Source organism: Myxocyprinus asiaticus, chromosome 7, assembly GCF_019703515.2.
Source record: "Myxocyprinus asiaticus isolate MX2 ecotype Aquarium Trade chromosome 7, UBuf_Myxa_2, whole genome shotgun sequence".
Taxonomy (NCBI): domain Eukaryota; kingdom Metazoa; phylum Chordata; class Actinopteri; order Cypriniformes; family Catostomidae; genus Myxocyprinus; species Myxocyprinus asiaticus.
Genome location: NC_059350.1, coordinates 25,732,126 through 25,746,930, shown reverse-complemented (window position 1 = coordinate 25,746,930; position 14,805 = coordinate 25,732,126). Strand labels below are relative to the sequence as shown.

At 42.2% G+C, this 14,805-nt stretch overlaps 1 protein-coding gene across 7 annotated transcripts in view; it reads left to right on the top strand.

The window, feature by feature from the left end:
- The window catches only part of vps8 (VPS8 subunit of CORVET complex), a 184,731-nt gene that overhangs the window by 112,992 nt on the left and 56,934 nt on the right, over positions 1 to 14,805 (top strand). For 6 of the 7 annotated variants that reach the window (XR_007897689.1, XM_051702468.1, XM_051702467.1 and 3 more), the window contains one exon: positions 6,302 to 6,382. Coding sequence is in view for 6 of the 7 variants with exons in the window: in XM_051702468.1 (XP_051558428.1) it covers positions 6,302 to 6,382 (81 nt within the window). In the remaining variant the exon portion in view is untranslated. Of the gene's footprint in view, positions 1 to 6,301; positions 6,383 to 6,497; positions 8,717 to 14,805 lie in introns of those variants that run through there. The other variant, XM_051702471.1, reaches the window with a different exon arrangement.

Below are 14,805 nucleotides of genomic sequence, written 5' to 3'. Positions count from 1 at the left end.
AAATGTTCAATGCCGGAAAAACCCTGTCCATGTTTCTTTAATTCTTTCAGTCTCTACGTGAAGCCCTGCCCACAGATCGAGAAGCCTGCGCTGCACACATGGATATTTACATATTGCAATATACACGATATAGCAAAATCTCTATTGATTGACACTTTATATCGTCGCCACGAAATATATCGTCATATCGGCCAGACCTATTGTGGTACATAAGAGATGTTTTTTTTCTGTTGGGTGTCTGGATGAGGGATCGGTTTGGATAAACTTAAAGCCGTTTGACTTGACAATTTGGTACTAGGCTCAAGCTCAAAATCCTATGGGTCTTACCTGCCTAAAATGTGCTCACACACACACAAACACACTGAACTGGGAATTCACTAAGAATGAATAATGTTTGCGGATAGTGTTGATTATGTGCATAGAATGCCTGCACTGTTTTCACTAAAGTGCTGAAGGACACAAATCGGGTAATGCCGCAAATATACCCCCAAGGCATACTGTAATTAAGCAGATATGAATGTTAAGGAGAAGGCGACTATCTGCTACTCGCAAGCGGTCTTTTATAAAGAGACAGCGGGTTGCAAACAGTGCATTTGCACCCCTGTTTACATTGCGTACTCACTCACGCACGTATAGGCACCTCACCTCTTCTGTGTCCCACAATGTTCCCCTGCCACTCATAGTGCGTGTGTGTGTGTGTGTGTGTTTGCAACTGATGATGTTATCATGTTTAAATTGGCAAAAAATGCATGCGCTACTTATTTTACTTTCTGAAAATGTGCGGACCCTGGTACAAGTTGTGTTCTCACTCATGGGAACTGTACCACAGTTCCATTACAGCCAAGATCCACCTCCTACAGGTAGTCTTGGGGTCGGGACCATGGTTCACTCCCAGGTCAGAAAAACAGGTTTCAGAATTTTTTTTTTTTTAATTTATTTATTTTTTTGCACTGAAATTCCACATACAAAAGTGAATTACCCCACATTCTTTTTCTCACACTCACCTCATGTCTCATGCTGAGACTCTATTTCACACTTGTTCTTTATGTCTAGATGGATGATGGACACACTGCAGAAGCTGCACAGCAAATGTGCTTTCCAATGGCTCTTCCAGCTCAGAGCCCATGTGGCTGTTTCATCAACACACACTCACATGCACACACATTGTTGCTTTCCAGGAAATAGATGCCACAGCTCATTAATTGGTTGAGGCTCTGTGCAGTGAAAACCCTTTATCTGTTTTCATCTGCACATATTCAGTGGTGTCAGCTTTCCCCATTGATCTCCCATCCTCTCTGAACTCTATCAGTGCTATTACACCAGCACTCTGCTGTTGTGTTTCAACCTGCTGTCATTACAACTTGTGTGATTCCTTTAGAATCAGCACTTCTACATTTTGAATCATTTTTATCTTGTGGTGTGCAAAGATGGCTCAACAAGAATAAAAAAAAAAAAAAACAGAGACAAAGCATTTGCTGGCAGAACAATTTTTGATAGTCTAGGTTGTGTTTTGGATTTTTTTCCCCTTCATTTTGATTAATTTTAAGTTTCTTTTTTGTGGCTCATGTTGATTCATTAATCTCCCTGTCTCAGCAGTTAACTGAGCTGCTCTGGTTCTGCCCAGCTGCTGATGGTGACATTTGATGGCATTTGCTCAGCATGTAATCATTAGTGTACTACTGTGAATGCAAATGCACCTCTGACAGGGAACAGGAAAGGTTACCCAAACATATGATTCACAATCAATATATTCCATAATCAACAGGTGGACATTATAGTAAACTCTGAATGTATACTTGTTGACGTGAAGTACATTTGGAAAATTAACATGACCTGCGGTATGACAGCTATACTATCCTTTTTTTTTTTTTTTTTTTTTTTTTTTGACTATTTTCTTATTTTATAATTATTATGCATTCAGCTTTTATGGCTTTATATTAATTGAGAGGCTACATGAAATATGTGTACTTTTAAAAATTAATTAGTCACTCCACAAGACCATTTCAAATGAACCAGTGAAGGCAAAAAGTTGATTAAAATTGTGAAATATTTAAAAAGAAATCATGATCAGTCAAAGCAGCTAAACAAATGCACTTCTCATTATACTTTCATATAACTTTTAACATAATCTTATAAATTGATTATAAGTTGATTTTAAAAAGTCCATGGACAAAGATACCTCCGCTCAGGCTGTTGCTGTTGCTTATTTCATTTCTGATGAATACACACAGGTGAAATAATCAGACCTTCACTGATTACTTTAAGGCAATTTTTCTGGTCTTGCATGGTTTCTAGCTGGTTGAAGCTGGTCATCGTCTGCTCCAAACTGATTTAAATGATTGACCAGCTGGGCTACTAGCTGGTGGTGTTGAGTCAACCTGGTAGACCATTTTGATCAACCTGGTACATTTAGTCGACCACCTTGGCTCAACTGGTAGGGGCTTGACCACCTAAAGCTTATTTGACCTGAATTTTTCAGAAGTATGAAATATTTATCCCCTACAGTCACCCGCCAAAGAAGTTTCTAGAAAACAGGATGGTATATGAGGGCTGAGACTGTACCTGATGGATCTTGCCGTTCTATGGGTAGATAAGTCGTACTGTTGATTCAAAATACAAATCAATCCAGTGAGAGGAAGAGACCCCTCTTACTCCAAATGCAGTCACTCATGGTCACTTTACATTTGCTGTTTATATTGACTTATACTCACTGAGCACTTTATTAGGAACACAATACTAATACTGGGTAGGGCCTCCTTTTGCTCTCAAAACAGACTAAATTCTTCGTGGCATAGATTCCAGAAGATGTTGGAAACATTCCATTGAGATTCTGGTTCATGTTGACATGATAGCATCATGCAATTTCTGCAGGTTTGTAAGCTGCATATTCATGCTGTGAATCTCCCGTTCTACCACATCCCAAAGGTGTCCTGTTGGATTCAGATCCGGTGACTTGGAAGGCTACTGAAGAACAGTGAACTCATTGTGTTCATGAAACTAGTTTGAAATGACTTCTGCTTTGTGACATGGTGCATTATCATGCTGGAAGTAGCCATTAGAACATGGGTAAATTGCGGTCATGAAGAGATGCACATGGTCAGCAACAAAACTCAAATAGGCTGTGGCATTCAAGCCATGATTCATTGGTATTAACTGACCCAAAGTGTGCCAAGAAAACATTCCCCACACCATTACACCACCGCCACCAGTGTGGACTGTTGACACAAAGCAGGTTGGTCCATAGATTCATGCTGTTGGTGCCAAATTCTGACCCCTCCATCTGTGTGCCTCAGCAGAAATCGCGATTCATCAGACCTGGCTACGTTTTTCCAGTCTTCACCTGTCCAATTTTGCCGATTCCACACCTCAGTGGTTTTCTCGAACAGGTCAAGGTAGGCCTCCAGATCATCATTTGGCCCCATCTCAATGAGGGTCACAGGGGGAAGTGACCTCCGGGGGGTCGCAGTGCCAGCCCCCTCTCTGTCGATCAGGCTCCGGTCTGATGACCTGCCGGTCCTCCTCTTTGGCTGCTCCAGGCGTAACTCCATGAGGGCTTGATGCTGGGTCTGCTGGATGCTGGTGAGGGACTTGATAACTTCGCCCAGCGGTGAAGACTCCATAATGGCATTGTCCTTCAAATACCTGGGTTTCGGCACCACTGTTGTAAGTTCGGTTCTTCGGGCAATGGAGGAGTCAGGAGACAATGAAGCAGTGCAGGCAAGTTTTTTTTATTTTCTGCCTTCAGCGTCTTGTATTATACAGCATTCAATTCACGTAGATTCTTCACAACACTCAATAAGATAACAAGTCGACACTGTACTCTCGGGTCGCTCTCTCTCTCCCCACAAACTGATGCGTTGGTGCGGCTTTTCAAGTCTCCCTCCGGCATCACTATAACAAGAGACGTGTTAGAGATAATTACAACCCAGGTGACAAGCCTTACCGCTCTCCCTCTCCTGCAGACAGACTCATGACCACACCCCCATCCCCGCACAGAGGATTTCAGGTCCGACAGTGATCATATTGAAATGTATTGTCCATGCAGTTCTTTAATGTCTACTACAGCAACGGTGCAGTAAATGACTAAACTTAAAGCATTAAAGAGATTGCAGAGGATTTTACTGTGCTTACTGTTATTCACTGTTAAGCAAAGCAAGCTATCATCACGCAAAAACACTGTCAAAAAAGTTGCTTCTATTAATTAATTTGACAATTGCGTCTACCAGTAAAACCACCACCACCACAAAAAAAAAAAAAAGATATATATATAATATACATTTTTTTTTTTTTTTCTCCCAATTTGGAATGGCCAATTCCCAATGTGCTTTTAAGTCCTCGTGGTCACGTAGTGATTCGCCTCAGTCCGGGTGGTGGAGAATGAATCCCAGTTGCCTGAGATCTGAGATTGTCAACCCGGCATCTTATCACGTGGCTTGTTGAGCCACGGAGACATAGCTCGTGTGGAGGCTTCATGCCACCCACCGCGGCATCTCAACTCACCACGCGCCTCACCGAGAACGGACCACGTTATAGCGATCACGAGGAGGTTACCCCATGTGACTGTACCCTCCCTAGCAACCGGGCCAATTTGGTTGCTTAGGAGACCTGGCTAGAGTCACTCAGCATGCCCTGGGATTCGAACTAGTGAACTCCAAGGGTGGTAGCCATCGTCTTTACCACTGAGCTACCCAGGCCCCCCCCCCCCCCCCAATGTGCTTTTATGTCCTCGTGGTCGCGTAGTGATTTGCCTCAATCCGGGTGGCGGAGGACGAATCCCAGCTGCCTCCGCATCTGAGACCGTCAGCCCGCGCATCTTATCACGTAGCTTGTTGAGCACATTGCCACGGAGACATAGCACGTGTGGAGGCTTCATGCCATCCACCGCGGCATCCACGCTCAACTTGACACGTGCCCCACCGAGAACGAACCACATTATAACGACCACGAGGAGGTTACCCCATGTGACTCTACCCTCCCTAGCAACCGGGCCAATTTGGTTGCTTAGGAGACCTGACTGGAGTCACTCAGCACACCCTGGGATTCAAACTAGCGAACTAGCGAACCCCAGGGGTGGTAGCCAGCGTCTTCACCACTAAAAATATTGATGCTAGTAGTCAACCCCACTAATTGACTAGTAGGTTGTTGGATGACTAGTTGATTACTCGACCACCCTGGCACAACCCTAATCCGCGAGATTTGTGATTAGAATTAAATGTTTGTTTTGTTGTTTTTGATCATCAGTTGACTGTAAAGAAAGGATATTAAAACAGAAATTATTCAATGACAAATGTATTGCGTGGATCTTGTCACATATTCAAAATCAAATAAAATCAAATCCCTTTATTGTCACTCAACCATATACAGTGCAAAAGTGGGTGGAAGTCTTGGGTGTGGTTCCAAGCAACATAGCAGTATGACAATTACAATAAACATCTGATTTACACATCTGACACATCTACACATGGACACTTATTATATGGAATGAGTCAAATCAAACTTTAATTCTAAAGACAGTGAAAGGATGCTAAACTTCTTGGCCAATATACTACTCAATCTAAACATTTACTAGCCAGTGGCGAATCAGAGACATTTTTAGTTGCATAGTGTGAGATTTGGTCTCATATGCGAAGGATTTACACATTGTAGAGAGTTATACATTTAGTAAAATATCGATCTTGTGATTTAGGATCAATATCGAGATCATTCACATGAAGATTGCGATGCATTGGAAAATCAATATATTTACCCATTTCTATAGCAAATGGATTACTTATGGTTGTCTCTGCAAAATAAATTGGTATTGGATATAGTATTAAAAAAAAAAAAAAATTAAACTTTTATATAGGGAGGGGTACTGTTTTTGCCATTGTGTGACCTTTATCTGTTTTTCTCAATAACAACAATATTTCTACAGGGACACACACTGGACTGTATTTTATAGGATGTGTGTTTAAGAGACCTGTCCTCCAGGTCTTGATCTTTATGACTGCTTCAATCTGAGCCCCTACCGAGGACAGAATTACCCAAATGTGTGCAGCTGTGTGATAACAGCTAGTGATGGTTGTATGCGTGTGTGTTTGTCTGTGAGATGTTTCTGTGCGTGATCAGCCATCATTATAAATGCAATCTGACGGCACGCTCTGTGTTTACTCTCTGATATGTGCTTAAGTTGGTTTACTGCAAAAAACGTTTTTAGACTTTGCTTCAAAATCTTTGCTCACTGGGAGAAACCTGCAGACATACACAGGATTGATCAAAGCTATAAGAAAATAATTTATCTCTGTATGTACTTTCTACGCAGGACCCTGTATATGGGAAAGGAAAGTTGGCTGAGATCCAGGGTCTAATTTTAGGAATGCTAGAGACCTTCAACTACGAACAGGTACTGGGTGTCTCCGTGTGTGTGTGTACAGTATGTGTACGTGTGTGAATGCAATAGCAACTTGACCTCTCTCACAGCTTTCTGTTACTGTTTAATTTATGAATGTTTCTTACAGACTCTCTTGAGCCAGACCACCTATCAATCAACCACTGAGCAAAAACGAGAGTTTTAAACTTTGCCTGTTATGTGCGGATTAAAAAGGAAATAACCGTTCGATCTGAAAAACCAGAGAACTTTATGTTCGATCTGAAAAACCAGAGAACTTTATGTATCTTCTTCTGTGTATCTGATATCAATATGCAATGACACAGATGAGAAGCACACATATATGAAGCTCAGCTTACACAGGTACTCCACTAAAACAACGGATTATTCTGCTCGAAATTTCAACAGCATCTGGAAGAAACAGCACTCTGGTTTTGTTTGTGCTTTCCTGGTCTTTTCTGATTTTTTTGCAGTTTACTATGCTGTAACACAAAAACATGGTGATTAATTTATGTCGTCATGAAATCAGAGACCCTCGCCTCGAAATCCAAACACAAGTGGTCACAGGAGACTGAATTGAGACATGGGTCTATCTCATTTCTTTTCAATTCATTTTATCCCAACCTTTACAAAAACATTCGATGGTATTACCATAGTTTTTGGACATGGTACCATAATGATACCATGTTATTTGATGCGTACCCTGATTATACCATTAATTATTTTTGTACATGCACCATGGTAATGCCATGAAATTTTTCGAAGTATCATGGAATACCATACTATAAATACTATAATATGGTAATGTGGTAATCATTCAGTACCACAGTATGTATAAAAGTACTATGGTATTGCCATCTGATGCATAACTGCACCATAGTACCACCACAGCGCTTGGGTATAATACAGGTTCTGTGAGGTGTCAAGCTGATGCACAGTCTAACTCACAAGATGAATTATTTAATATGTCCATACAGTAGAGATACTCATAGTGCATTATTAATCTCTCGCTCTCTCTCTCTCATTAATTAACTTGCACTCTTGCTGGTTTAGGACAGTGGCATAGAGAGATACAGCATTTAGCCCTGTTAAATTAAAATAAGATTCTTTCATTATGCACACACAGCTTATGCTACCAGCATCAACTCTTCATAGTGTGTTCTGTGATAGTTTGAATGAGATGTGGAGGTCTGCTCTTCCTTTCTTTATTGAGTGGTGGAGATAAATACATGGAAGCTTCAGGTCTCTCTGCCTGACATTGCACATAAACTGGGCATCCAAGTTGAAAGGATCTGTTAAGGTTTTTTTTAATATTCATAAAAATAAAGTGATTGGTCTGATGGCTAACATATACACATGGACCTAAATACCTAATTTCTTCCTTTTATACCCAATTTCCCAAACACATCAGTTAGATGACACAATGCATCCTACATTTTGAAACCATTATTTTCTATGAATGTACTGTATGCCAACTCGGCGGGGACGAGCTATGAATCATGAGGCTGCTCAAAATGTTACCATGCCAATCACATAGTTTTCCAATTAATTACATTAAATTCATCCCAAATTGTTATCAAGGAACATAGATTATTGACTTCAGGCTAGAAGATACATTGTGTATAAGCAATTTTTTTGTAACAAATTTGTCTTTGTATGGTTTGACAGCTTGAATAAAGCCTAGGCAACATATTGTGAAATTGCATAATAAACGTTGCCCTTTCTAATCTTTGAGTTTGCTCCGTTGCACCAGTTGTTTCATACACCAACCTGCAAACTCAACATCCATTTGTTAATTCTTGAAGAAGTGCAAAAACCTTTGTATGTAACTTTTGTCTGTATGGTGATTAGATTCACTGTTTTTGGACTGCCACCTCTTTGCACTGCACTGGTACGCTCTGTGTGCTATACCTGCGCCTTGTGCTACCTTTGATGTGCCACAGCATGTCAGAACAGCAGGTTTTAGGGGCCAGTTCAGAACCAATTTTTCCAGCTTGAAAGTGCTTTTTCTGTGGTGGAAATGCACAGTACATTTCCAGACTGGACCCTGTTGATGGAAAAGGATGTGACTCCATACAGCATAACTATCAATCTTTACTGCTAAACGTAACTAATTCCAGCTTTCCCTCACAGCTGTTTTAATCAGGTCAGTTAGAGGTGGAGTGTTATGTGAACTCATTAATGGCTGTTTCTTCATAAATTAGCAAGCACATAATTGAACGAGCTTTCTGGACTTTCCACGTCCCCTAATGGTTATCAGTACAGTTTTACTTTGTGAACAACTCCACAATAATTACTTTCCCTTGTCTTAAGCCCTCACAGAACCTCTTTTAAACTTTTTTTTTATTATTTTTTTTTTTTATTCCTGCCTTGTTTTGTCTTTATTGAAAATAGCCTTGCTAGTGTTTTTTTTAGAAAGCCAAGGCGAAACAAACAAGAATAAAGAGACTCTGCTTCTGTAGTTTCATTGAAGAGAATTCATCTCTAACTTTGTCTTCTCTGACACATCTCTGCAATAATTAATTTTTTTGGTTTTGCTTATTTGTGTGCAGATGTGCGTTCTTCAGCTTAAGAGTTTTCCTTCTATTGTTTGGTTGTCTTTCAGTACTTTAAAAAAAACACTCCTCTGCTGAGGTCACATTTAGACTAATAGCATCCAGAAATCAGCCTCAGACTTCAGTGTGTTCCCTTTTATACATCGTTTTGACCATATACAGTAAATGCTAAATTGAGCTGTTGCCTTGCTTTCCTTCAGAAAGCCGACGCCAGTCCTCTTTCCTCCCGAAATCCAAGGCAGCGATTAAGAAATTTAAGCTTGCTTGGCCCATGCCTGATGCACCTGAGCATTCTCGACTCGATGAGCATTTTTTATTAAGCCATTATCTGAGTCCTGCCGCCTTTTGCCATTCTTCCTGGAGCTGCACGAACAGCTGGTTAACATATGTTGCTCTCCATTTTCAGTGAGAGTGCATGTCTCCGGTACAATGGCCTTTATGTTTCTTGATCATGCCTGCGGCCCACTTGTGCACCTCTTTTTCTGGGCTAGTGTGGAAATCCGGTACTTCCGTCCAAACCGTGTCGGCTTGTGTCCTCATTGGAGACAGTCTAGTTTGGCCCTGCACACCATGGCATCACCCCTTGCTGAATATGTTAGAAATAAGCGACAAGGACAAAGGTTTATTACTCTACACTCCAGTTTCGCAGCAGGGTCTGTTTGGTGATGCACTGAGGCCCTCAATAAGGCCCAGAAAGCACTTCCATGCCCCCTAAACGATTCTTTTGCTTTCCCCGGTGTTGTATGCGGAGAATAAGAACACAGCGCCAGTCTTGTGACTGCTTGTATTGCCGTGGCAGAACACTGCCACACTCCAACACAAATGACAGACCTTGTTGCGGCTGTATGAGGACAACCAGCTGTAACCGTAACTTTTTGCGGTTGTGCTGGAAACTGCCACCTGAGGGTGGACACGTGGCAATGGCGACAATCACAGAAAAACTCCTGTGTCCATTGGCTTGTTACGCAGACGCATGGTGCAGTCTTCCAGGGGGTCTACAGCGGGGAACTGAGCATAGTTGTGCATGGCTATGAGCTTCAGTTAATAAGGTGGCCACCTAGCTTCAACGCCAACCTGTCCTCCACCGAGGTACATTCTCTCCTCGACAAGAGTTCTATAGAGAGCGTACCGGCGTGCAACACAGAGCTGTGCTTCAACAGCTGTTATTTTCTGGTCGCCTGAAAATAACTTTCTGGTCACTCAAAGTCTCCATTCTAGATGGTTATTCAAAAACAGATTTTATCTGATGTCTGTCTGTTTGACTGGTTTGTGTCAGTGGACCTGGAAGATGCGCATTTTCATGAATAAATAGCCCCCCGCCACAGGCCATTCTTGAGATTTGCCTTCGAGGGGGTGGTGTATCAGTTCAAGGCCCTTCCCTTCTCCTTTCCCCTGGCACTTCGCACCAAATGTGTCGGTGCAGCGCTCGCTCTGCAGAGGCTGAGTGGTGTCTGTGTGTTGAACTACTTCTATGATCGGCTGCTCTTAGCACAATCAGAGGTATTAGCATGCAAACCCAGGGATCTGTTGTTTACGCACCTGCCACCTTGGGATCCTCTTGGCTCTGAGAGTCTTTCGGGCAGACGTGCAAGAATTTCTCAATCTGGTCACTACAAACAGCACTACAGTCGTGGCGTACATGAATCGTCAAGGGGGAGTACGTTCATGCCTAATGTTGGCTCTGGCCTGTCTTATTCGCCTATGGATACGTGTGATGCATGTCCCTGGTCACCTGAACTGCGGGGCAGACTTGCTGTCATGTCAGGAAGTCAGATGGTGGGAGTGGAGAATCTCTCCTCAGATGATTCAGAGGATTTGGTAGGTACTTGGGGAAGCCAAGATGGACCTGTTTGCCTCCCCAGAGATGACACATTGTTGCCTTTGGTACTCCATAACTTAAGCTCCACTGGGCGTGGACACCCTTGCGCACAAATGGCCAGCGAAATGCAAGTATGCTGTTGGTTGCATACTTGTAGCTCAATCGCCCTTGCTTTCTGGAGCTGGTAGATTTGCTGGGTACTCCTCTGTGGAAAATTCCCTCGTGAAGAGATTTGCTCTCACAAGCTCGAGGCACAGTCTAGCATGCCCTGCCAGAGTTGTGGAGACTTCATGTCTGGCCCTTGAACGGGGCTGATCAGACACTCATTGGTTGTCGTAGCCAGTGCTTGACACCCTGTAAGAAGCTAGAGCTTCCTCAGTGAGACTGCTCTATGCTTTGAACTGGCACCTTTTTGTTGCCTGGTGTTCCTCTCGAGGCTAGGACCCAGCGCATTGCGCTGTGCAGGCAGTGCTCTCTCCATCCACACTCATAGTTCATGTCGCTCCCATAACGGCAGGACATGACCCCCTGGGGGTTTGTCGTTGGGCAGTCACCCTTTGGTTAGTGGTTTAGCCTGAAGGCTAAAGTCCCAGTTGGGGACTTGTATAGTGCTGGTGTTAAATGCGCTTTCTGGTCCCCTATTTGAGCCATTAGATGCGGTAAGCTTGTGCATACTCTCAGTTAAACGTGTTGGGGACCTTAAGGCCCTGTCGGTTAAAGTCTCTTGTATAGAGTTTGGTCTAGGATTGTAGAAGGCAGTCCTTAAGCCTAGTTAAGGTTTTGGTGTAATTTTTTCGCAATTAAGACTTGAGTCAGCTTTTCCTTCCTCCAGGTCCTTTATCCACGACCGTAAAAACTGTCCATGGCCAGGAAATAACTGTCCAACAGTGCCTCAACAATGTCTCAACAATCATCAGTTACACATAGTTTTTATATAGACCTAAACACATTCTCATTAGTCTAGCATCATCATATCACTTATGTAAGTAATTCCTTATTGATCTAAACTTAAAACATCATCTTTATTTTTGTTCATCACAACATACATTCTGTGCAAATAAGGCATCCTGTTTTTCTCTAACTCTCAGTTATCTTTTCACCTCCTTGCTTCACTTCATATCTCTGAGTCAATCCTATCCCCCCAGCTAAAACCTCTAACTGCAGCAGTTTCTCAAATCCCCTAAACAAACAGACAACTTTATTGTTTAGAATAAAGGTTAAGGCTCCTTAGCAGAACACTGTCATTAAAAGTTATTCAGATCCAGAGTATAAAGGATTAATGTTCATACAATGAGAAGTCATTCAAAATCCTTCACAAGGTTATATGCCCAAAATTTTGGTCACTCCCTGCAGTGCTCACATTGTCACATTACATGCGTTCTCCCTTCCTCCATTTGAGTCCAACAAGGCTAAACATTCTTTGTCCAGTGAGGGCGTTGTGTGTGTATTTTGACCGAGCAAGTCAATACTGGCTGTCATATCAGCTCTTTGTCTGCTTTGGAGGCAGCGCATAGTGTTTGGCCGTTTCCAAGACTCTATCATTGGGTTGTTGCTGCTGACGCAGCGTCTTGTTCCCCCTCTCAGGGAACTGAGGTTACATTCATTATCGAGACATTAAAAGGGATGCAATTTGTTTAACGGAACAAAGGAAAAGGTCTCTTTATTTATTTATTTCTGTCTGTCTGTCTGCAAATATATAGAAGGCTTATGTTTCAGTCTTTTGTATCAGTTTGGCTTTGTTAATACTTGTGTGGGTGTGTGTGTTTGCACTCTACCTCTCCATGACCAGTAGGAATTTGCAGCTTGTCACTCAGAGAAAATAGAAGGGAAGGGGCGAGAATGGCACCTGATTCCCCCTTCCTCTCACACACAAACACACAGTTGCCTCAGAGACACTCTACTTGCCATTACAGCACTGAACCACAAAATTGAGACATAAATAACACTTGCGTAAACGCACACACTGGAAAAATCCCTGAGGAAGGTAAACTTGTCCAGACATATGTCTGACACACACATACACACACATTGTGTGAATTGTCCCCATAGCTAGTGAAATTATTTGACATGTATGTTCACAGTATTGTTTAATATTTCTTAACTTCTCACTCATTCTCTACAGTCCTGAGCTATATATGTGGGGGTGATATGTCCCTATGTGTGTGACCCCCCCCCCCCCCCAACACACACACACACACACACACACACACACAGGTGAAGAGATAGTGTAAAGTAATGGAAATTCTTCAACTGAAAGGAATTTTATATCACTTAACTGTACAGCGTATATCACAGTATGGTTATTTTTGCTGTAAATTAAATGAAAATGTAATTACATTTCAACTATGAATTGAATTGTAGTAAATAATCATGGGATAATGCCTATTTTGGATAATCCAGTGAATATAATACTTCAAAAATAAAAGGTACTATCCCTTATTTTTATTTTATTGTTTTCTCTCTTTTTATTTGGAACTTTATAGATGTAAAACCAAAAGATAGGTCTTTATTCATAACAATTGAAAGAAAACCCTGCCATCAGTGCAAAAACAGCTTCAAGTTATGTAATGCTGAAACAAAAATCTAAAAACATTAAAACTAATATTATAAAACAGATCATTCCTACTCTAAATTCTGATTACAACATTCAAAGCCATTGTAAGATAGACAATATACACACCTGTGACCGCACATCAGTTGAATTCTATATTAATGTTGCTTGGTGAACTAAACTGCACTTTGCATTGGGTCTACCAACACCCCTTAATAAAAAGAAAGTTCTGCCTCATCTTGATTTTTTTTGGGACACATCCTGCTCTGTATTTTTGCATTACTATATGTTCCTTCTTCGTTTGCATGTGTAAGTAACCTAAAGACGTCCTGCTTACTGATAGCCATATGGATATACACTGATGGGCCAAAACATTATGACCACCTGCCTAATATGTTGTTGGGTACCAGGTCTGCAATGATGTTTAGGTAGGTGGCATGTGTCAAATTTATGTCCACATGAATGGCTGGAGCCAGGGTTTCCCAGCAGAACATTGCCCACAGCATTACACTTCCTCCACCGGCTTGTCGTCTTCCCAGAGTGTGTCCTGGTGCCTTTACTTCCTCAGGTAAATGACGCACACGTACACGGCCGTCCATGTGATGTAAAAGAAAACAGGACTCATCGGACAAGGCGACCTTCTTCCACTGCTCCAAGGTCCAGTTCCGACGCTCGTGTGCCCATTGTAGGCACTTTTGATGGTTCACAGGGGTCATCATGGGCACTCTGACCAGTCTGCAGCTATGAAACCCCATATGCAGCAGGGTGCGATGCACTGTGTGTTTCGACCAGTGTTGGGTCACTACACAACTATGAATTAGTTACAGTTACTGTAATCGGATTACATTTTGCGATAACAGTAATGTAATGCGTTACTTAAAATTTAGTAATCTGATTACAGTTACAGACATGAATAAAATTAAGTTACACATTTATTGCTAAAACAATAATATTAATTAAGTAGAATGCATTTTAAAATGTATGTGGAGCGGGACTGAAATGAAATTCAGTATGTCCTTGATCTTCGAGCAAAGCTACACACACTGGGTCGGTTGTCACAACAGAATTTGCTCCAAGCTCAAGAGACACAACGCCGGCTGTATAATAGGGGTGCCCAGCTACGAGAATTTGCACCGGGAGACAAAGTACTTGTATTACTCCCCACTTTGAGCTCGAAATTACTCGCCAAGTGGCAAGGACCCTTTGAGGGTACACTGCGAGTCGGGGATCTCGATTAGGAAGTTAAATGAACGGATAGAGGCGGGCAAGTCAAATTTACCGCCTCAACCTCCTTAAACTGTGGAGAGAGGCGGTCTCCGTGTCCATGGCGACGGTAGTTCTGGTGAGGGCAGAGCTCGGGCCAGAGGTGAAGTTCAAAGCCGATCCATTCACCCCGGTCCCTTGTGGAGACCACCTCTCACCGTCCCAGCTCACAGAGGTGGCCAGGTTACAAAAATAATTTGCGGATGTGTTCTCTCCTCTCCCCGGTTGGACTAACCTCATACACAAGAAA